This window comes from Eptatretus burgeri, chromosome 4, assembly GCF_056783735.1.
Source record: "Eptatretus burgeri isolate ZD-2024b chromosome 4, Ebu_testis_v1, whole genome shotgun sequence".
Lineage (NCBI taxonomy): Eukaryota > Metazoa > Chordata > Myxini > Myxiniformes > Myxinidae > Eptatretus > Eptatretus burgeri.
The window spans coordinates 39,471,360-39,493,148 of NC_140964.1; the positions used below are offsets into that span (position 1 = coordinate 39,471,360).

At 43.4% G+C, this 21,789-nt stretch overlaps 2 protein-coding genes across 11 annotated transcripts in view; one reads left to right on the top strand and one right to left on the bottom strand.

Moving 5' to 3' along the window:
• Positions 1-7,300, top strand: part of LOC147027850 (ammonium transporter Rh type B-A-like) — a 63,850-nt gene extending 56,550 nt beyond the window's left edge. Inside the window, exon 10 of the mRNA XM_085877520.1 lies at positions 5,753-7,300. Within this exon, the coding sequence (XP_085733646.1) occupies positions 5,753-5,839 (87 nt within the window). The 3' untranslated portion in view covers positions 5,840-7,300. The remainder of the gene's footprint in view (positions 1-5,752) is intronic.
• A 285-nt stretch (positions 7,301-7,585) lies between these two features.
• Positions 7,586-21,789, bottom strand: part of LOC147027851 (myocyte-specific enhancer factor 2C-like) — a 135,245-nt gene continuing 121,041 nt past the window's right edge. For 9 of the 10 annotated variants that reach the window (XM_085877531.1, XM_085877527.1, XM_085877521.1 and 6 more), the window contains 4 exons: positions 12,305-12,328; positions 12,047-12,155; positions 11,436-11,580; positions 7,586-10,427 (listed from right to left, as the gene is read on the bottom strand). In XM_085877531.1, the coding sequence (XP_085733657.1) occupies positions 10,082-10,427; positions 11,436-11,580; positions 12,047-12,155; positions 12,305-12,328 (624 nt within the window). In that variant the 3' untranslated portion in view covers positions 7,586-10,081. The remainder of the gene's footprint in view (positions 10,428-11,435; positions 11,581-12,046; positions 12,156-12,304; positions 12,329-21,789) is intronic. The other variant, XM_085877526.1, reaches the window with a different exon arrangement.

Here is a 21,789-nt window from a genome sequence, read left to right on the forward strand (position 1 = left end):
ATGATTCATTTAGGATCATTTATGAACACAATTTACAGCCAATTTCGTCCAGTGGAAGCTGAGAAACGAATTTTCAGTCCCCATGTTAAAGTTGCATACAGATAAACAGTCCCATATAAAGGGAGGGGCGCTTCGCCCCTCCCTTGATGAGGTTACTCACAATCACATGAGAGTGGCAATTCCACAACATTTCCAGGGACATGTCTCTCAAGATTGTGAATGGGGACCTGAAGGTCGTTTGGATAATTGGTCTCACGAGACGTATCTCGCTGCTGCCAATCTTGTGAATGGGGAGAAAAGAAAAGTTAGTAAAGCAGGTTATGAGTAGGTAGAAGTTGCTAAAGTTGGTCATGGCATAATATCAAGGTGGATATGGGAGGGGGAAGAGGTAAATATTCCACTATTTTAATGAGTTAATGAAGAAATCCCACTATAATGGAACAAATGTGGACGTCACAGAAACCCCAATAGTGCCACCTTTGGTGATAGCCAGTATTACAAATCATCTTCCTTTATCTTGTGATATGGAGTATGATATGTTGTGATTAATAAACTTTTTCAAAAATGACAACAATTATAAAGTGTATTTCCAAGAATGTGCCGCAGCACATTTCCCACCGAAGGTTTCCCGAGAAGGGTATTCCCAATCGGAAGGCGGGGTGCCTGCTCGTAATATGTAACGATGTAAGAATGCCCTCTTGCTTTGAAGAATGGGAAGAAAGGGTGGGAAGAGGTAGAGGGGGACAGCTTGGAGATGGGGGTGGGGTTTAAGGCTTTTTGGGGGTAGGGTGGAGGTTCAGGACTTGGGGTGGGCATGGGGGTTTGAAGATTTGGAGTGGGGAGGGGATTGAAGCCTTGATGTTGGATGGGGGAGCTGAGGAGTTGGGGTGGGGGGAGGGGAGTTGAGGCAGGGGTCAGTGGGGTTGATTTAATCAAGTAACTGCTTTGCATAATATTGTCATGTCTGAGGCTCCGTGAACACGGTATGACACAGCGCTGGGACCATTCATCTTGGGAAATGGTCTCTCACTGCACTGAATTCAGCATTCAGTTATTATTCTTTCCTGTTCCTCAAGGTCGCCAAAATGTGCTAAATTTGACGGCACATGCACGGGAAGCAGATGGCTCAAACACGTTTTCTTGCCTTTTCAAGGGTTTATTTGTAAAGAAAACTACAAGAAAGAGGGTAGATGAGATGTTATCATATATGGAACGAACCAAGCGAATCAAAAGTCATTTCACTGCGATCCCAGAAGGGAATGGGGACACGCAAACTTATATACAGTACAACGATAATAAATAAAGAACAAAACCTAACCCACTCTTGGCACCACAGATCATACTTATACAAACATTGAAGTTTTGCAGGTGGGGACTTCGCTTTGTCTATGATGTGCAGATGCACAGCTCAATGTCGCCCGTTTTGGAAGCCAGGAGCGAGATGATGAGAGCCAATGGCGAAGTGAGTCCAAAGACATTAAGCCAGAGAAGAGACCAGCCAGCCACGGGGAGTGCCAGCAACAATCAGCCACTCAACCAGCCCTCGTGACCCTCTCTGTCCTTTCTCTACACGAGTCCTCCTTGTCTCCCCTCTGTTCTCTCTCTAAGCTCTTCTGCTTCCTCCTCCTCAAAGTGCTTCTTTGCACACCGTGCATGTGAAGTTCTCTCTCTCCAAGGTCACTTCTTCCCCTCTCCAAAAACAGGGTGATACAAGTTTGAGTCAATCCTTAAGTACTTCATAGAAAACCACAATAATGCTCTATCTAACAAACTCCTCCGTAATGTGCTTCTTGTCCTCCTCTTCCTCCTGGTTGGAGCCCAATAAAAACAAATCCATTGCCACTTCTGGCTCCAGAGCACACTGCCATGGCTGGCACACGCTGGCCAGAGAGATGTAATGGCCTTTCACACACACGGGTGACACACTTTTCATGACAGGAACTCCTCACCTGGCCCTGCCCACAAACATGAGGTGTTTATGCCTCCAATATTACTGATTACCCTGTCTTTGAATTACGTATGATATGGTGCCTCAACATCACATTTTACAAGATGCCTTACTCTGACAGGTCCCTGTTACATGGCAATCTAACCTCAACACACACAGACCAAGTTACACTGACCACAGTCTTGCTAAGGTCCCAACTCCCTTACACATAACAATATTAATCAAGTTACATTCTACATTACACAGAATTTCTGCAGGTACATGCTCATAACTAATGTTCTTGGAAGAGCTTGTATGTATAGCATATGCAAGACAAAGACATTCTATTTCATTCCATTGGGACAATACTCTGTACAGAGCTGTCTCCTGGGCTATTGGGCACAATTCTGGACGAGTCAACAGGCACCACTCCAACACAAGGACACTCAAATGGCTCAATCATCCCAGTAAGCTGGTACTCATTTTGCTGACCTCGGAAGGATGACAGACTGAGTCAGAGCGGGATTTGAACTCAGGACCATAGGATTCCAAGCCCACCACACTAACCATGAAGCCAACACAGATGTGTACCTTTACATGAATCACAAGGACGTTAATATAAGTATAAGCAATGGACAAATAAACTTAGTATATGGGAGCAGTCTGCTCAAGATGCTCCGAACACTATAGGCCAAATACTCAGCAAGGAACTCAGCAAATACTCAGCCACCCATAAACATTCCAATAAACCCTTGTAAATATAATCCAAACATATGTTATCCAGGCTAAATACTAGCTTTTGTTCACCAAATTCCAAGCTGAAGTAGTAAATAAGTCCCCATATTTAAATCTAACCCACGGTTGTTTGTTTTATGTAAATAATGCATAACATTGTGGAGAATAATTATATTAACATTTCATGAGAATGATTAAAAAAAATAACCCCTACAGTAATGTTACCAAGCATTTGGAAAGTTCTCCACTGCGATTCTGAATTCGTATTGTTGTCAACCCCATGGAGCCCCGACTGATAGGTTATCCTACATAAGGCTGACAATAAGAACACTGCCTGTGGAATGTGGAATATTTGAACTTTGAGGTCTGCCTCCATCCTACCACACAGCCAAGACCTTTCTCTGTTGGTGATTTTGCCATGAAAATAGGATTTCCATGGAGAGCATTCGCAAACGAAACATTGAGGTCCAAGATATATCTCATCATTGTTTGACAGGTCGTTCCTTATTCTGTCTCTGTGGGTCATGAGTAATACTGCCTGGATATGAGTCTGTCTAAAAAATGAGTCCAACATTAATCAAGGAGAGTGATGGAAGGATATACATAATTTATAGTACTGCACTTGGAATTCCATTGAGTCTTGTCCTCATGTTGGACTTCTTGAGCAAAGGCCTGAAGCAAGGTCTAAAACTGAACCGAACGCAATAAAAACCTAAAGCCTTACCTAATGGAAATCAAATACCCGATGCAGGATCTAAAGCCTAACTTAACGTAACTAGCAGATAAACCGGTCCTGCTGTGCTGTTGTAAGGGAATTAGTTCCCAATCGAGTATGGAATATTTAGAGAGTTTGCCAGGAATATCACACCAGGAATTGTCAGAGCATCATTTTGTCCACCCAGCATGTGCGTGAAAAGTTAGTGGAAGCATTTATAAGGAGTCCCAGATTCCGTTGGTAAGGGAATTCATTCTCAATCGAGGTTGTATTTTTTTTTTATGAGTTTGCTATGAAAGTCCTTTGATAGCATAATAGTAACTTTAACACTGTGAAGGTTTCTTGGTAACGTAAATCGACAGAAAGGTAATTATACATTGATAGAATTGACTGAATAGTTTGTGGTTATATATATTTTTTACTTTCCGGTAGGTGTGCGAACCAACGACTCGGAGCCTATGCACTACCAGTGTGCACAACAAAGATACACATAACTCGAAATTGTGTGAATATCGAGATTTTTAGACCTCTGCATGCACTGTCCAGATCCAAGAGCACTTAAATGAGGAATCATCCAGTATTGCACATGCTGTGGTTACGATGTTTACTCTGTTCAGTCACACTCATGCAACTTGCGTGTGTGTGTGTGTGTGTGTGTGTGTGTGTGTGTGTGTGTGTGTGTGTGTGTGTGTGTGTGTGTGTGTGTGTGTGTGTGTGTGTGTGTGTGTGTGTGTGTGTGTGTGTGTGTGTGTGTGTGTGTGTGTGTGTGTGTGTGTGTGTGTGTGAATATATATATATTTTTTTTTGTATAGAAGATAAATAGACATAGATATCAAGTGAATTGTTTGAAAATTGACAATTTTATGTGACCTTGACCTTTTGACCTCAAAAATAGAAAACTTCCAGTTTGTGACCATTTCCACCAGGTGGTTAAATTTAGTGACGATTTGAGTAAAAATCTGACTGGTAAGCGATTGACATACAGGCAGAGAGACAGAAAGGCAAACAGAAAAACCACAGGTGGGACAGAGGGATGGACAGACGGAGAGCAAACCTATAGTCCCTTCTGGTGAAACTGGTAGGAGACTAATTACAGATCAGACCAACCAATATACTTACAAATCTTCAATTTTGCAAGTAAGAAACAAACATGGGTTAATACATAACCTCCTTCACCTTTGGTAGTGGAGGTAATAAAGACCTCAAGCCTCACCAAATGCAGAGCAAAGGCTAAATGCAGGGTCTAAAGCCTAACTAATTCAATAAAGACCTGAAACTTTACCAAATGCAAAGCAAAGCCCTCGTACAGGGTTTAAGTCTAAATAATGTAATCCATCCATCAATCAGCACCATACTCTGTGCAAAGCGTTGGTGTTGCCGAAGCAGTCTCCTGGGCTATTGGGCACAATATTGGACGGGTCACCAGAAAGCTGGTACTCATTTGCCAACCTCAGAAGGATGACAGGTAGAGTTAACCCCACCTGGTATTAATTCAACAGCCAAGTGGGATTTGAACTCAGGATCCTAGGATCCCAAACCCACCTTGGATCCCAAACCCACCACTTTAGCCATTCAGCCAACGCCAGGCATAAATAATGTAATAACGACCTGAAATCTCACTGAATCGAAAACAAGGGCCTGATGCAGTGTTCAAAAAGTCCCATAATGCCACATCCTGGTTGTTTTTCCTGCCGGAAAAATGCCTGAAAGTACCGTTAATCTTCCCCCCAATCCAACCTGGAAAATATACAAAAAGGGCATTATGTAACTGTTATTTACAATGCAGCTTTTTCTAACACAGTTATGAGGGTAGTTCAATGCTATTGTGCTCAATGTGGTAAATGTATTAATCCAGTGTGCATGCGAGAAGTTTAATTCTCAATGTACAACCACAAAAAGTGACATCCAGAACCGAGACAAGGGTTGTCAGATGCATGAAGCTGAAGCTGCTATATTTCTGGATATTGAAGGGGAGAACGTGATGTGCCGTTCAGGTGAGGTAATTCGTTAAACTGGCTTCCACTCATTCATGGCTTGCACCATGTCGAAGGGTCTGGCTCCTCAACCGATGAATCAGTAACCCCATCAGAAAGTACAGTATTTGGAATTTAGGATTTTACCGCTGCACCAGCGATTTGAAAGGCGACGTGGGACCTTTAGCATCCACCGGTGAATGCTGTCAGCCGAGACAAGCCGGATAATGTCGGTAGCACGTTATTTTATGACATCTGTACGTAAAAATTGAACCGTGGGATTCCTGAGAGCTCAGCCTAAAATTGTGAGATATCCATTTGTGGTAAAATGATTAAAACCGCTGCTTTTGGCATGGTTTCAACACTCCAATCTGAGAAAAGAATTGATTTGCCTTTCCGCAGCTGCCCGAAGACAGCAAAGAGGATGATGAGGCTGAGACAAGGCAGCACACAGTGCTGCAAATGAAGGGTGGAGAGAACAATTCCTAAGCAAGTTGAACCACGAGGCAACCACCCTCTGAAACCAACTTCAACCTCCCTGTGACCTGTGTGAGCGGTTGCTGTTGGTTGTGCTTTATTTTTTTATATTGCTTATCATGTACTGTACTTTTAAAGTCAAACTAATGGGTCATACCCCATGTGTTTTTTCACGTTAACTCTAATAAATAAATAAATATTATTTTAAAATCCCCCAATTTCTGCACTAACCATCGTATTAAATTCACTCGGTTCGGTTTTGTTCTCGAGGAAAATTGATGAACATCAAATTTCCAAACTCCATATGCTGGAAATTGCGATCCCAGAAACCAGTGTGATGGCTTCAATAAAATAACGGATAGCCTGAGAGTGCCATCTGTGGGAAGCGATGGTCACACCACCAATCTACCAGTCGGCCAATGTGATGGGCATTTTTAGTTCGATCAAAATACTTGATATCAGCATCACTTAAATCATTTAATGAATCACCATCATATGTATTTAAAGCTCCTACATGCATAACTGCCTGTTAACTTGCATAGTATGAAAACAAGCTTTCAGTTTAGAATTTATACTTGTAATTTGTGCCAATAACCCATAGACGTATGTATGCAGTAACTAAAATCCGCAGCCATGAAGGCAACGGTCTGCCTTTGGCCTGGTGTTGAACTCCATCATGATAAAATCACTATATACAAGCTTTGAATGTGTTCCTAATGGTGTGCTTCCATCAGAATAGGTAAAAACACTATGTAGGAATATGCAGAGACATAGTCCCAGTTCTGATATCTCATCAACTGCATTAAGCTTGTTATGTCATATCGTCACAACATGAGGAATCCTTGTAAACTTAACACATTTGCAAAAAAAAAACTCGTTTTAGTTGGTGAAGATCCACCAACCAGCAGGGCTAGCAGAATATCCTCGAGGTCCACACACTCACCTCTGATCTACCAAGCCTGGGTTTAAATCTTGGCCTGGATATAAACTGCCATCCTGGTGTTTCGCATGCAAGGCGAAGCATCAACCTGTGTGCGTCCATTGGAGGGATGCGAAGCCGGATATCCAATCTACCGGCATTTGCTGGTGGATGTTGACAATCCTACGGTGTCCTTCGCAAAAGATCAGGAGAGCTAGCATCGGCACCATGAACAGATTACAAATTCCTACTCTAACCTACAGGAGGCATTGTATCAGCGGTAAATCCATGCCCCCAGCAAATGATGCAACCCACATCTATGTGCTGCATATGAAAGAAGAAGAAGAAGAAGAAGAAGAATTGGCTCAGTGGTTGATGTAAAAGTCTCAAATATGGGTTTCAATTCGAGCTTTCACACTTTGTCTCTTGAAACATTGAAATGCGAGATAAAATCATATTGTTTTTGCTTAATATCTGTTATTTTTACAAAGGTTTTCGCAAACAAGAACTGTATCTTTTTATATAATGAAATAAACACATAACCCATGTTTATATTCCACTGGAACATCTGTTTTCTTCTTTGTCCATGATGATTTTTCTTTCTGGATATTTTCACACGCCACACCGTGCGAGTGGTGCCTCTCACACTTGTACTGTAACGAAGAGGAAGACCTGCTTATCGGCCTGGATTCTGGGGGGGACCTGAAATTGTGTGTACGCAAATTATTTTGCCAAACATTCAGAAAGGCAGAGGAACTCGAAAGTGTATTTGGGAACATTCAGCAGTTGAAGTGAAGGTAGCACTCGATATGGTCAGCCACTCAGGGGAAGGGGGGGAATAAAGGCAATCCATTTTATTATTTTGAACGCAGAATACAAACGGTACAATTTAACAACGGTACAATATCTCGTATATTCCCATAAAAATATTGCTACAACGATAAAAGGAGGAGATAATTTTATCTGTCGCCATCAAAGATAGCTTTTGGATTGAGTGACCTTTTACATTTTCTTGTTTTATCTTCTTTTTTTTTATTACTTTAACAGCTCCGTCGGTGGCCGCGAGGTCCAGCTCGTGTGCCACAAACGGCTTAAAAGGTTTTGGATCCTCTGCAGTAACTTAAGCACTTCATTCTTACATGCACATCAAAACCAAAAAAAGAACAAAAAATTTACTACCAGGCAAAAAGAAACAAAATAAAAACGTTATGAAATGCTAAAAGCCAAACAAAACATTCAAAGTGGGCAATCCGGCCGAGAGTTCTGATAAAACGGTTGGACTCTCGGCCTTAAGCTTTTATTATGTGTGTTTTTCAACTCTGAAGGGCACTGATAGGAAGCAATGGTAGGACCGAGTGATTCACGACACTGCGCACCATCTTCACCGTGTGAAGCCCCTTCTGCCACCGTCTCGGGGCAAGATCCCCTCATGAGGCCAGACCGCCCGATACTCCTCAAAGTTATACGAGGCCAAACTAGATCCTGAAAGCCAACAAGTGCACACTCTGCAGCGTGGCGAAAAGTTGAGAGGGTGACTATGAATTCAGTTACGTTGACTGCTGGTTCTACTGCACCACATGTGGTTCCATGCTAGGTCGACCTAGTGTTACAGCCGTAAGGGAGAGAGGAAAATTTAGGAAAATCTTTGCTTGGGTCATTGAAAAAGTCAAGCATTAAACCTTATGGAACAGTTGTAATAAGCGTATACGAATCATACACAGATGTATACCAGTCATATGTGCTAATATACAATTCATACTCAACTCTTTTGTAAAATAAAAAGAACATATGAGGAACCTGTTGTCACAAGATCGTATCCACCCCTGTGCGCAGGGACAAATTATCCTCCGTGCAGTTCGTTAGTGTTCGTGCCTTCTTAATTAGAAATCAAATAAGGGCAACGTTTTATGGACAGACCACTGGGATGATGATTAGTTTGTTTTTTGAAATATATCACGTTCCTTATAGATAGGATGAACGGTAACTACGTCCACAGACTTTGGGTTCGACAGAGTCTGAGAGCAAGGAAAAAGAACAAAATGTTTACTGCAAGTCTCAAAATGCGGGATGGCGTGATGGAAAATACTGTTTTAAAATAATAATATAATTATGTATAACATTATGACCAAAAACAACAACAAAAATCCCTCACTGCTGCCATGCAGCAAATTTGTCGCTCCAGGGTAAGACCCTGAAAATTTACAGTAGCACCACCCAGGAGCACCGCCGTGCCAACGCATCCCGTGAATGTTTCCAGCCCAGTATTGTCTGATGTTCGTCTCAAATTCCCCAGTCAACTTCAATTTTAAGCGCTAAACCCTGTCGACTCCACCATCGAATTATATACAATTATCGCGAAATCATTTTTTGCGAAAACGCCCCTCCGCCGAAGCTATTTAGTGTTCTTCATTCTTGACCCTTGCTTTCACCAACAATCTTTTCTTCCATAACATGATGTCAGCAACAACAACAACAACAACAACAAAAATAAACTGAAGCACATAAACTTTACACTTTCTTGCACCATCAGTCCTCTTGAAGCAATTGTTGCAGCCATTTTGCTTCATAAAACAGGATGTTCAGCAGAAGAGGATGCAGCAGAGAGTGCAAATGCGACCAAGCACTGGGATTTGGGGTCGGTGAAATAGTGCAGCGACGAAGTGCAGGTCTAAAGAACGTGCACTGGAAGTCCATCTCCAGCCTTCTGAATTGCAGTGCAGAATAAGCCACATTTACGGGGACAAATCCAAGCCATTGCCTGCATGCAGACCTCGCTGCTCCCTTTTCTCCAGAAACACTCTCGGTGCCCTACACTGTAATCTAATTATTTTCACACTTCTCTAACTTGAATAGATGGGGAGGGGCTATGTGATTTGTCCTATTGCGGTAAGATGGGGGAAAGAAGACGACCTCAAAAAGCACGACCAAAAGGATAAATTTGGGCAAGATCTGACATTGCCAATGACAAGAGCATAAAACACAAGTTTGCGAACAATGTAGGAGGTAACACTGTTTCAAAGAAAAAAAAAGCCACTGGATCCACCATTTTTTTTTTCTGCTGCTTAACCGTCCGCTTGGTTTTGTGGTGCCTTGCCATGTGCCTGCTTGCCAAACATTTAGTTGAAAGATTAGTTATGTTATCACTGCTCCGATAGTACTTTGTTGTTACCATTTTAAAGTGCCCTTCAAACACCCGCAGAATGGAACCTCAACAACCAGCGGATCTCAGCATAGGTGATAAGTGAGACTGAAAGGGGTAAATGGGAGAGGCTGGGGAAAAGAGAGAGAGGACTTGAAGGAAGGAGGAAAATAAACCACCATCGACACAGTGTTACTCATGTCGCCCAGCCCTCAGCTAGCCGCAGCCGTTTGACGGCAGGCACGTCGCCTGGCTCTAGAGGCCCAAGCATGCCTGCTGAACGAGCTAGGCCGAGATAGTCGGCCCGGCACGGCTCATCACGATCGCTGCAGCCCTCATAGGAACTGTTACTTAGGCACTCAGCTGGAGAGCGACCGCATGCTTCTTGAGGCCCTGGGTGCCCTCCAATACCAATTGGCATTTGCATGGGGTAACCACTGCTGGCAGAGGGTGTGGCACGATCTCGCGGTGGAGACACAGGTTCTGATTTGACGCTGACACAAGGGCTGCCCTGCAGCGATAGATGTCCAGAGCTGCACACACTGAGAATAAGTTTCACACAACCAGTCAGGCTCCAGGAAACCTTTCTATACGAGGTGTGTTCAAAAAGTATCCAACCTTAATTTTTTGTGCGTAAACAAATGAAGCGAGGGAGGCGTGGTTTGGTGCACGTATGTAGGCGATCCTAATCCATATGCGTGAATATTTTCCCGCCTACAGAAGCTGTCAGTCGCCGACAGACCGCCGATGAGTGAGGAAGTGTAAGTGAGCGCCGTCGGATTTTCGTTTTTGACAGAATGACGGATCACTGTGGTCTCATCGCCAGTGATCATTGTGTTGAAGAAGTTGGGATCGCTGTTCACAGTCTCCAGCATGTCCTGTGCGATCTCCAAACGGAGTTGCTTCTGCTCGATCGTCAGCAGCTTTGGCACGAACTTTGCTGAGATTCTCCTTAAGCCCAAATCATCAGTCATAATGGAATGAATGGATCCAATGCTGACGCCCGCCTCGTCTGCAAGTTCTCTGATCGTGATTCGACGATCCTGCATCAGCAGGGTCCTCACTTGGTCAATGACGATCTCATTTCGGGATGTTAAGGGCCTACCAGAACGTGCTTCACTTTCCACTGATGTGCGACCATCTTTGAAGCGGATGTACCACTCTTTTATCTGTGTGGTGCCCATTGCTTCGTTCCCGAAGGCCTGTTGAATCTTGTGGATCGTTTCCACTTGGGAATCGCCAAGCTTTGCACAAAATTTGATGCAGTAGCGTTGTTCAAGTTTTTCCGTCATTTTGTCAAAAACGAAAATCTGATGGCGCTCACTTACGCTTCCTCACTCATCGGCGGTCTGTTGGCGACTGACAGCTTCTGCAGGTGGGAAAATATTCACGCATACGGATTAGAATCGCCTACATACGTGCACCAAACCACGCCTCCCTAGCTTCATTTGTTTACGCATGAAAAATTAAGGTTGCATACTTTTTGAACACACCTCGTATGTCATCGAATATTTGTTCTGGCACCCAAATTTCGATCACATTATACTTACGCTTGAAGTTGTGTTAGGTTGTTTGTTGAATGATGCCCAGTTTGCTGTTGGTGTTGATGCCAGCTGGACAGTGATGCCACATGAAGGCCTGTTGGTGTTCCAAAACCAGAGAGTGTGTTCAGGTCTGCGCTTGGCATTGAGTAGTCTGGTACAAAAGAGGTCAGGGTGTATCATATCATTTTGTTTGTTTTGCTTTTATCCCGATACAAGTTGGAGGATTTTTGGACAGCGCTGCCCTTTCACGGGTAGCATTTTAGTATCTCCCAAATGCCCTTCGGGCAGAAGAGTGAATTGGCATCATGTGTTGACCAGACCCGGAGGCAAGCAGATTACCTCCTCCCCAAAGTGAATTAACCAAGTTGGTTTATTAACCAACAATTAATACAATGGTAATTCTCCTGAAATTCAGTTTATAATACAAAACCTAACACAGTACTGTAATCTTTAACCAGATTTTAACTTACAACCCCTGGTGAGCTGCTCACCATTAACTTGCTGACATACCAATTTATTAAATTACGTTTTGAGAATATGGAGATATTGTTACATGGTTGTTTTTCTCTTGCACTTATCAAGGGCCTATGCTTAAAGAATAAGGAAAATATGCTTACCGGTACTATAATTTGATTGGTAACCACTATGTTGACTTGGTGTTGCCATCGAAACCACCGGTGTTGCCAGGGCCTGCAATACTTGCTGAGAACTGACCAACCGATGGTTCTGAAGATACAGAAACAGATTTTATACCCACAAGTCAGTTATTGCTGATAAGTGTAATTCACGCAAAAAAATATTACATCATAAAGTACAAGAGTAAAAGCTAGCAATGTTATTGCAATCGATTTGGGGTTGTGCTGAGCTCAGCTTACCATTTCTAACTCCTCGTGTTCTGACTGCATGTACAAAAGAAGATGGCAGAGGGGTTTCCAGTCACAGGAGAACAAGCAGCCATGTGCCAAGCAACATGCAAGCCGGGTTGAGGTTAGACTTAGCAGGAACAGACAAAATGCAAGCTCGTGATATGGATGTGTGAAAGTACCTGACAAGAATACTCGGACAAATAAAAAAGGCCATTCGGTCCATCACACCTCTACTGCATCTCCATGCCAGTGCTTATGAACATTGCATGTGATAATTAAAGAATACAATTTATAACATAGAATATTCAAAAACACTGTTGGTGATGCTGCTTTCAAATAGTACTTTGCTAAAAGTATGATTAAACTACAATGCGGCACTCAGTAGAGCGTATAACTCTGTCAGCCTGAACAGTTGACATTTTACATCCCACTGATATGATAGGCCAGATCCCAACACAGATCTTCAACAAAATCTAATCAATTTGGCCTTGTCATACACCCAACTTGTCCACCAAATTTCATCTGAATCCGTCCATAACTTTTTGAAATATTGTGCTACATATAGTTTTTGGCCCAATCACTCAATAGTGAAGAAACACTAGAACAGTTCTAGTATCCGGATACAGGTCCAGATCTTCACCAAAATCTAATCAATTTGTCCTTGTCAGACATCCAACTTGTCCACCAAATTTCATCTGAATGCGTCCATAATTTTTTGAAATATCCTGCTCACAGACAGGCAGACAGACAGATAAGCAAGACTGAAAACATAACCTCCATCCACCTTTGGTGGTGGAGGTAATGAAAATGTAAAGTGCTGCAAGCAGTTCATCATTCCATTGTGCACATCATCACTGCTGGGAGTGCAGCTGATGCAGTGCTCCCAGCAAGGTTAGAGCAGGAATCTGGAATTTAGCCAGGGTGCTCATGATGACTTGGCTCTGCTTTACAAAACACACCGTGGGGTTTTTATCCACCAACGACCAGTGCTGGCAGACATGTCCACCTGCTTACCCTCCATCTGATGGATGGTGCACATATTGATTCCTCGCCTTGAATGCAAAACATCAGGGCGGAAGTTTATAGCCGGGTCAAGATTTGAATCCAGACTAGACAGCTAAAATGTGAGTACACATATCTCTAAGCCATCATGCTAGCAATATAATTGCATGGTTATCAATTTATTGGGTACCACAAAATGACAGATCCTTCCAAACTACTTTCCTGACTCTTCCAAAACCCAACCTATCTCCTCTCCTCCACATCTTATTTTTTTTTTCAATTGGAATATTCTCTATTTCAAAATGTTTTTTTTTCTACTTTTTATATGCAATGTCAAGGCTCATATAAGAGCGAACACACAGAACATATAACAAGGGGAGCAGGAGACAAGAGGGATGGGAGAGGGAAGCAGAAAACAGTGGGGAACAGACACATGAGGAGATCTGTGGAAAAGAGAGGGATGGGGGCAGGGTACACAGGATAAACAAGATGGACACTACAAGGACTTTCAGGAAGGAAAGCAGGGAATTTGAAGGAGGTGAGTTTGGAGTGGATTAACACGGGTAGAAAAGATCAAGGTTTTGGATGGGGGAAGATAAGAGGTGGTGGTGAACAGCTGTTTTGAAGACCTGGAGGGAAGACTGGGATTGAAGAGTGTGTGGGAGTGGGTTACAAAGGCGGGGAAAAAAGAGGAATGAAAGAGTGAAGATGAACAATGATTCTTAATTTTGGTAGTTTTACCAGAAGGGGGTTGCTGGCAGAACTTGAGCGCCCTGTGGAAACACGGGTGGGACAGATGGCAGACAGAGCAGGGGGGGGGGGCTGAGGCCAGAGAGGAGACGGTAGGAGAAAGAAAGACCACCGACCTGCCTGCGGTAAGAGAGTGAGAGGACTAAAGACTCAGCCTCATCGCGGGAGAAGCCAATGATCCAAAATGCCTTGGTTTCCACAACGTGAAGCCGATAAAGGTGAGAGGCAGGAGCACCAGCCCAGAGGGGAGTGCAGTATTCCATCAGGCTGTGGATGAAATCTTTGTACGTGGTCAGGAGCTCACGTGTGCCAAGGAAGGACTTTGTACGATGGAGGATGCCCAATCGGTGACTGGCTTTGGAGGCCAGCTTGGAAATGTGGCTTTCCCAGGAAAGATCATGGCAGATATAGCGACCCAAAAGTTTGAATAAAAGGACTTCTTCAAGAGGATTGTTGAGAAAGTATATTGGGGGTGGGGGGGGGGATTCTAGACTATCCTTTCAGAGAGACATTGAGAGCATGAGATTTGTCAGGATTGAAAGACATGTTCCACATATTTGACCAGCTTGTGATTTTTATCCAGATCTGCAGAGAGTGAAGAAGCTGCTGCTTACCGATCTGAGGGATAACAGATGGTACAGCAGAGGGTGGAGTCATCAGCAAAGAGATAAAGAGGCTTTTCCAGAGAGTCGGAGAGATCATTGATGAAAACCAGAAAAATAACAGGGCCCAGAACACTGACTTGAGGAACTCCAGCCTGGACAGGAAGAGGGGATAAGAGAACTCCATTAAGGGCCACACGGTGGCTGCGACAGGAGAGGAAGTCTGCAAGCCATGAGTGGAGATTCCCTTGGATACCATAGGAAGAGAGTCTGGTGAGAAGGGCAGGGTGCCAGACTGTATTGAAAGAATGTGATCTGTCAAGGGAGATGGCTCTGATCTCATGTCTGGCATTGAAGATCTCCATCCATTGTTGGGAAAGCAGAAGCAACATATACAGGGCAGAGTAACCTGGTCTGAATCCAAATTGATGATGGGAAATCAAGCCAATGGAGAAGGGGAAGGATTTAATGTCAGAAGCGATGATGGATTCCACAACCTTGCTGATGATTGGGAGAAGGCTGATTGGTTTGTAGTTGCAAGGATCTGTTTTTGCACCATTTTTATGCAGAGTGGTAATGTTAGCTGATTTCAAAGCAGATGGCAGAAGATCTTGAGCAAACGAGAGGGTGACTAGAACAGAGAGAGGGTGAGCAAGAGCAGCAGAACATGTTTTTAGGACACGTGGGCTGATGCCGTCTGGACCGGTTGCAGAATTTGAGTCAAGGTTTGACAGCAAACTCTCCACCTTGTCAGGAGAAAGGACACAGAGTCCAGGAACAGCTGGGGGAGACTGGGTAAGATGGGTATAGAAAGCGATTGGTTTGCGACACAAGATTTCGAAGCAAACACCGAGTTTAGGCATTCAGCCTTTTCACGTGCAGTGCCAGCTGTGCAGCCATTTGAGGTAAGGGAGGGGATGGAGGTGGAACATACACCAGAGACAGACATAATGAGATGCCACCAGGATTGGGAGGAGGGAGACAGGTTTGCGAGTTCGGACTTAAGATTAGAAAAGATGTTTTCTGTCTCTCCTGAGAGTAGACACACACTTGCTCTGAGCTTTGTGGAAGGAACTGAGATTGCCTTCAGTTGGATTTGCCTTCCATGATGCAAAGGCAATTTTTTTCAGGACAACTGCCTTGCCACAAGCTTCAGTGTACCATGGGTGGAAGAGTAGGACAACTGAAAACGAGATGGGATAAATCTGTGCATGAAAGAATTCCAAGGACGAGTTGATGTCGGAGAAAGTAGAGATGGCAGACCAGTCTAGAAGATTGATGGCTGCTTGAAGTCCTTGCCAGTCGGCCTGAGTCAAATGCCAGACACAATGGCGCCGAGGTGGTTCTCTAGTAACAGCGATATATGTTTACTTTCACAAGCATGTGGTCAGATGAACCGATTGGAGCAAAAGAAGAACATGTTTTGTGGGAAATTGGTCAAAATCATATTTGCCACTCCGTGAAATAATACAACATGATGTGTTGTTATCAACAGGTCCTGCATAACGTGTTGTGTCATGGAGAAATGTTGACTGCGTCCAGTATTGGTCATTGTGGCTTTTGCGGTCAGGAAATGTGAAAGTTGACACCACGTGTCATTTGGAAGCTGAAAGCGAGTGAAGATATTGTCACTGCGGGAAAAATAAATTAAATTAATATGAAGCACTTATTGGGATAAAGTGCAAAAGTTGTCAAGACAGCAAGAGAAACCAAATGTATCAAACAAATACAAGTGTATGTTTGAGATGCGACGTTGGAACTACAAAAGGTGACAGACGAGGAGTGGGAGCTCCAAAGAAAAAGAGAGAAGCACACTTGACTGATGTTTAATTAAACATTTGAATAAATATCGTACTTTTAAAATAGCAAGCAGCCGACGACGTATAAAAACAAATATTGCGCAGCTTGTTTGATCTAATGAAGGACTCGATGTTTATGTGCTGCATTATTCGTCAATTTCAAAACACAATCAGTTATTTACGGGTTAAAACTGACAAAGGAATTGAGTGAACAGTTGCAGGAGATGTAGCCGACATCACCTTGATACAGGGGCCAAAAGGCACAAACACGAGGCTATACGGGGGAACTTTGATGCAGGCATTCCATTTTGCCCATCAAGTCTGCACTACATCAACATATTAATGCAATCTAACACTTAAATTCATGGGGATGTGAGGGGATGGGGGGATTGGAGGGAATAATCAATCAGCTCTCACCTAATCAATTATCCTAGTGGCTAGGATTTTCCTCTTTGAGAGGATTGGGTCTTGTTATTTATATGTTAACTGCTATTGGCATTGCAAGTGGTACATGCTTGGGAGCCTTGGTGATGTGCTTTTCAGTCGACGCTTTCGCTGAAGATTCGCCAATAAGTGATGACACAAGTCTGTTGGTTGAGGGGTGCTGCGTTATTAGGAGTCTCATGCTTACCTTGTGGGCAAAGGGCTTACTTTGCGTCGCATCATTTATTGGTGCTTGATGCAGGTTTCTTTGGTTAAAAGAGCGTGTGTGTGTGTGTGTGTGTGTGTGTGTGTGTGTGTGTGTGTGTGTGTGTGTGTGTGTGTGTGTGTGTGTGTGTGTGTGTGTGTGTGTGTGTGTAGATCAGACCTCGTTACTGCAGTTGGTACCCGGAAGTAAGTGCCACACCGCTATTGCTGCATGCCTGACCAACAGGAAATGCCTGCCACACATTAACCTGCTTGTGGTATACAAAACAGTTCTGGGGGTCGTCAGGAATGGCTCTTCTTGCTAAACAGTTGCATTGACCCTGCCTATTAGGCATGAGATTAGCTATGGCCCCCTACTTCCTATTCGGGGGCTCTAGCTCTGCCTAATGTAGCTTTGTGTACTAAACATTTCTTATTTTACATTATCTGCTAAAAGTCAGCCAACTATGCTCTGGTGTGGATATTCAGGATACATATATCTAGTCAGTTGGAAGTGAAGGGGGAGGTGGGTGGGGTAAGAAAATTAGAAATCTAATTAAAATTTCCTGATATTGGCATTTTGCCTCACCTTGCTCTCACTAGTTGGTTAAACAACATAAATGTAAGAACTTAATGCAGTGTAGCTATTCATTTGTTAAGCTTTCAATCATGTCCCAAACAGGAGGCAGGTTAACAGATCGGATTAAAATAAAATTGGTTGAAGAACAGGATGTAGAGAGTCGTAGTAAATGAGCATATATGATGGAAGGTTATGTCCCACAGTAACTAGCAGAGTCTCATAGGAGTCAGTTATGGATCCATTGCCATTGGTCTCTCATATTAATAACCGAAATGAAGAGGTGACGAGCGATTTATGATATCTAAATTTCCAGGTAACCTGAAAGATCTGGAGGTGAGATAAATGTCTTGGAAGAGGAGCAACAGATGCAGGAAGTTAGTATTTAGGAGAATGGGCAGGAAACGGCAGTTAGAATGCAAAGTAGGTGAATGTGATGTAATTGGTTTAGGAAGAAACATTGGCTATACAGACTAATATTTTTTAATGCAGAGATGTTGCAGAGGGAAGATCAGGGAGAAGATTTAGGAATAATTGACGACAAAACACTGAAGCAGTCAGCTCAATTTCAGCCAACAGTAAAGAAAACAAATTGAATTTTAGAATGCATTGACCGTTTTTACAGCCATTTTTCCCTGCTGTGCAGGGGTTTGGCTTTTTCTTGAGGCAATGTTTTATGGCCGGATGCCCTTCCTGACGCCAACCCTGGTCGCCTCTTACGACACACAGGGATATGGTACACCTATTCTAACCGGGGCATACACCGGGACCAGTACACTGGCACTCATTTCGCCGACCTCGGAAGGATGACAGGCTGAGTCAACCCCCTGGTGTTAATTCAGCAGCCAACGGGGCTTGAACTCAAGACCCTGGGATCCCAAGTCACCATCCTAACCACTAAGCCAACACCAGGCTTTAATTTTAGAATGCATTGGAAGATGCATAATGTTTAAATCAGAGGAGTTGATAGTAAGCATTGTTTAAGATATCCGATAAGGACACATCTTTCAGAAGGTGTTTAATTTTGCTCAAATAATTGTGGAAAGGATTAGTGGCAGTTGAGTGTCAGAGCAAGGAGAATAGTCCCTTCGGCTGTGGTTGATGTCTTAGAAGGGATGGATATATTTAAGGGAAATGTAGGCTGCAACCCAGAGCCCGGACTAGTAGGAGGGCTCACAAATAAGATTTTAAATCGCTATATAGCAAAAGCATTTTGAAATTTATAGAATTAAACAAATACAACCTTTGTGCAACCAGTGTGATCAAAAAAAATCATGTTGCTTCCTAGAAACACTGACTTTATGAAAGACGTTTAAAGGTCCACAGAATCAGAAAAAAAGAAAATAAATTGATGTGATTATATCCTGATTTTAAGTCATAAACAAAGAACTGAATAGGCTTATTAATTCTAAAAAATATTTGAGGTGTTACAGTTAAAAAAGCAAACCTAGTGGGTACCACCCCATAAAAATTCCACATAAACTGCCATGACGTAATTGAGGGAAAGTGTCAGCACGCAATGGATAATGGGCGCGCAACTCGCTTCAGACTCGTCAGAAAGTGAACTTGATGAAGAATTTTCTGATCAGGAATCCTCAGATTATGACCAGAGTCAAAATCATTATGAAGAAGGTGCTGTGCTTTCAGACCGTACATGTATGAGCCTGAGATCGAGATGATGTCATGGGAGGGGCAGAGCCAATCGAGCGTTTTTTGGGGTGGCAAGGCCAATCAGTGTAAAAGGGCAACAGACAACGTTAAAATCTTCCCTTCAAGATACTTATTCAAGAAAAGAACAATGATTAAGTGTTAGGCGAAGCCGTATCTATTCATTGAACCAAACATGATTTTCTGATTCTGGGGAATTTAAAGGGCTAAACACGTGTAGAATCGCTAATCATGAGATGATCACCTGTTCAAAGTTAATCGCTGAAGAGTCTAATGTGGATAAAACCTAATCACAAACGTTTAAATAACAAAAAAAAAAACTTCAACACTCAGCGAGGGAATGTTTAAGCGTGTGCTTAAGGCCCTGAAGAAACATTGCATGGCTTAAAAGTGGCAGTTTCCATGTGACGGTGAATATGGATACCTTCGGAATGCTTGAATGAGCTCAAGAGGAGGCAGAAAAGGAATGGAAAAGGGAAGTTCGCCGATGTGCATTGACAATCTTCGAGGATAGATGCAATCCTCAAGAGAAGGACGACAATATCAAATTTGTGTGCATTTACCTTCGTGTTCATCCTCCTCCAGAGTGCTCACAGGTCTCTGGCAGAAGATTTTGGGTGCTCTGGGAAATGGGCCACCATTCCTTGTGAAACATCTTCCCATGCGCACTGCTTTTTCTTATTTGTGCCCATGTCATTCTCCTGTAATGGAGTGTTCCTTGGTAAACCTTGATCACTTCCATTAAACCCATTAGTTGCTCCAATGAATAATTGTCCCCTCTTCACCTTCCATGAGGGGGGGGGGGTGCGATCATTGGAACACACAAACTAAAAACTGACGTAGGTGATGTCAATGTGGAGTCATTTAGGTGAATTCGTTATATTACCTCTTGTATGACTCGCTGAACAAAATAAAGGTTGAAAAGGCATTAAATCATAACTTATCGGGACACACAACAAATCGGCTGTTTCAGCGCGCACAACTAACCGGCCGTTTAGGTGCATACAACTAATCGGCTATTTAGGCACACAACTAATCAGCTGTTTCGGTGCACAGAACTAATGGGCTGTTTCGGCACACACAATGAATTGGCTGTTTCGGTGCACACAACTAATCGGCTGTTTAGGCGCAAACAACTAATCGGCTGTTTAGGCACACACAACTAATGGGCTGTTTCGGCACACACAACTAATGGGCTGTTTTGGCACACACAACGAATCAGCTGCTTAGGCACACACAACTCATCGGCTGTTTCGGCGCACACAACTAATCGGCTGTTTAGGCGCACACAACTAATGGGCTGTTTCGGCGCACACAACTAATGGGCTGTTTCGGCACACACAACTAATGGGCTGTTTCGGCACACACAATTAATTGGCTGTTTCGGTGCACACAACTAATCAGCTGTTTCGGTGCACACAACTAATCAGCTGTTTCGGTGCACACAACTAATCAGCTGTTTAGGCGTACACAACTAATCAGCTGTTTCGGCGCACACAACTAATCAGCTGTTTCGGCGAACACAAATAATCAGCTGTTTAGGCACACACAACTAATCAGCTGTTTAGGCGTACACAACTAATCAGCTGTTTAGGCGTACACAACTAATCAGCTGTTTAGGCACACACAACTAATCAGCTGTTTAGGCGTACACAACTAATCAGCTGTTTCGGCACACACAACTAATCAGCTGTTTAGGCGAACACAACTAATCAGCTGTTTAGGCACACACAACTAATGGGCTGTTTCGGCACACACAACTAATGGGCTGTTTTGGCACACACAACGAATCAGCTGCTTAGGCGCACACAACTCATCGGCTGTTTCGGCGCACACAACTAATCGGCTGTTTAGGCGCACACAACTAATGGGCTGTTTTGGCGCACACAACTAATGGGCTGTTTCGGCACACACAACTAATGGGCTGTTTCGGCACACACAATTAATTGGCTGTTTCGGTGCACACAACTAATCGGCTGTTTAGGCACACACAACTAATCGGCTGTTTAGGCACACACAACTAATCGGCCATTTAGGCACACACAACTAATCAGCCGTTTAGGCACACACAACTAATCGGCCGTTTCGGCGCACACAACTAATGGGCTGTTTCAGCACACACAACGAATCAGCTGTTTAGGCGCACAAAACTAATCGGCTGTTTAGGCGCACATAACTAATCGGCTGTTTAGGTGCACACAACTAATCGGATGTTTCTGCGCACACAACTCATCGGCTGTTTAGGTGCACACAAATGATCAGCTGTTTCGGCACACTCAACTAATGGGCTGTTTAGGTGCACACAACTCATCGGCTGTTTAGGTGCACACAACTAATCGGCTGTTTTGGCACACACAACTAATAAGCTGTTTTGGCGCACACAACTAATCGGCTGTTTAGGCGCAAACAACTAATCGGCTGTTTAGGCACACACAACTAATGGGCTGTTTCGGCACACACAACTAATGG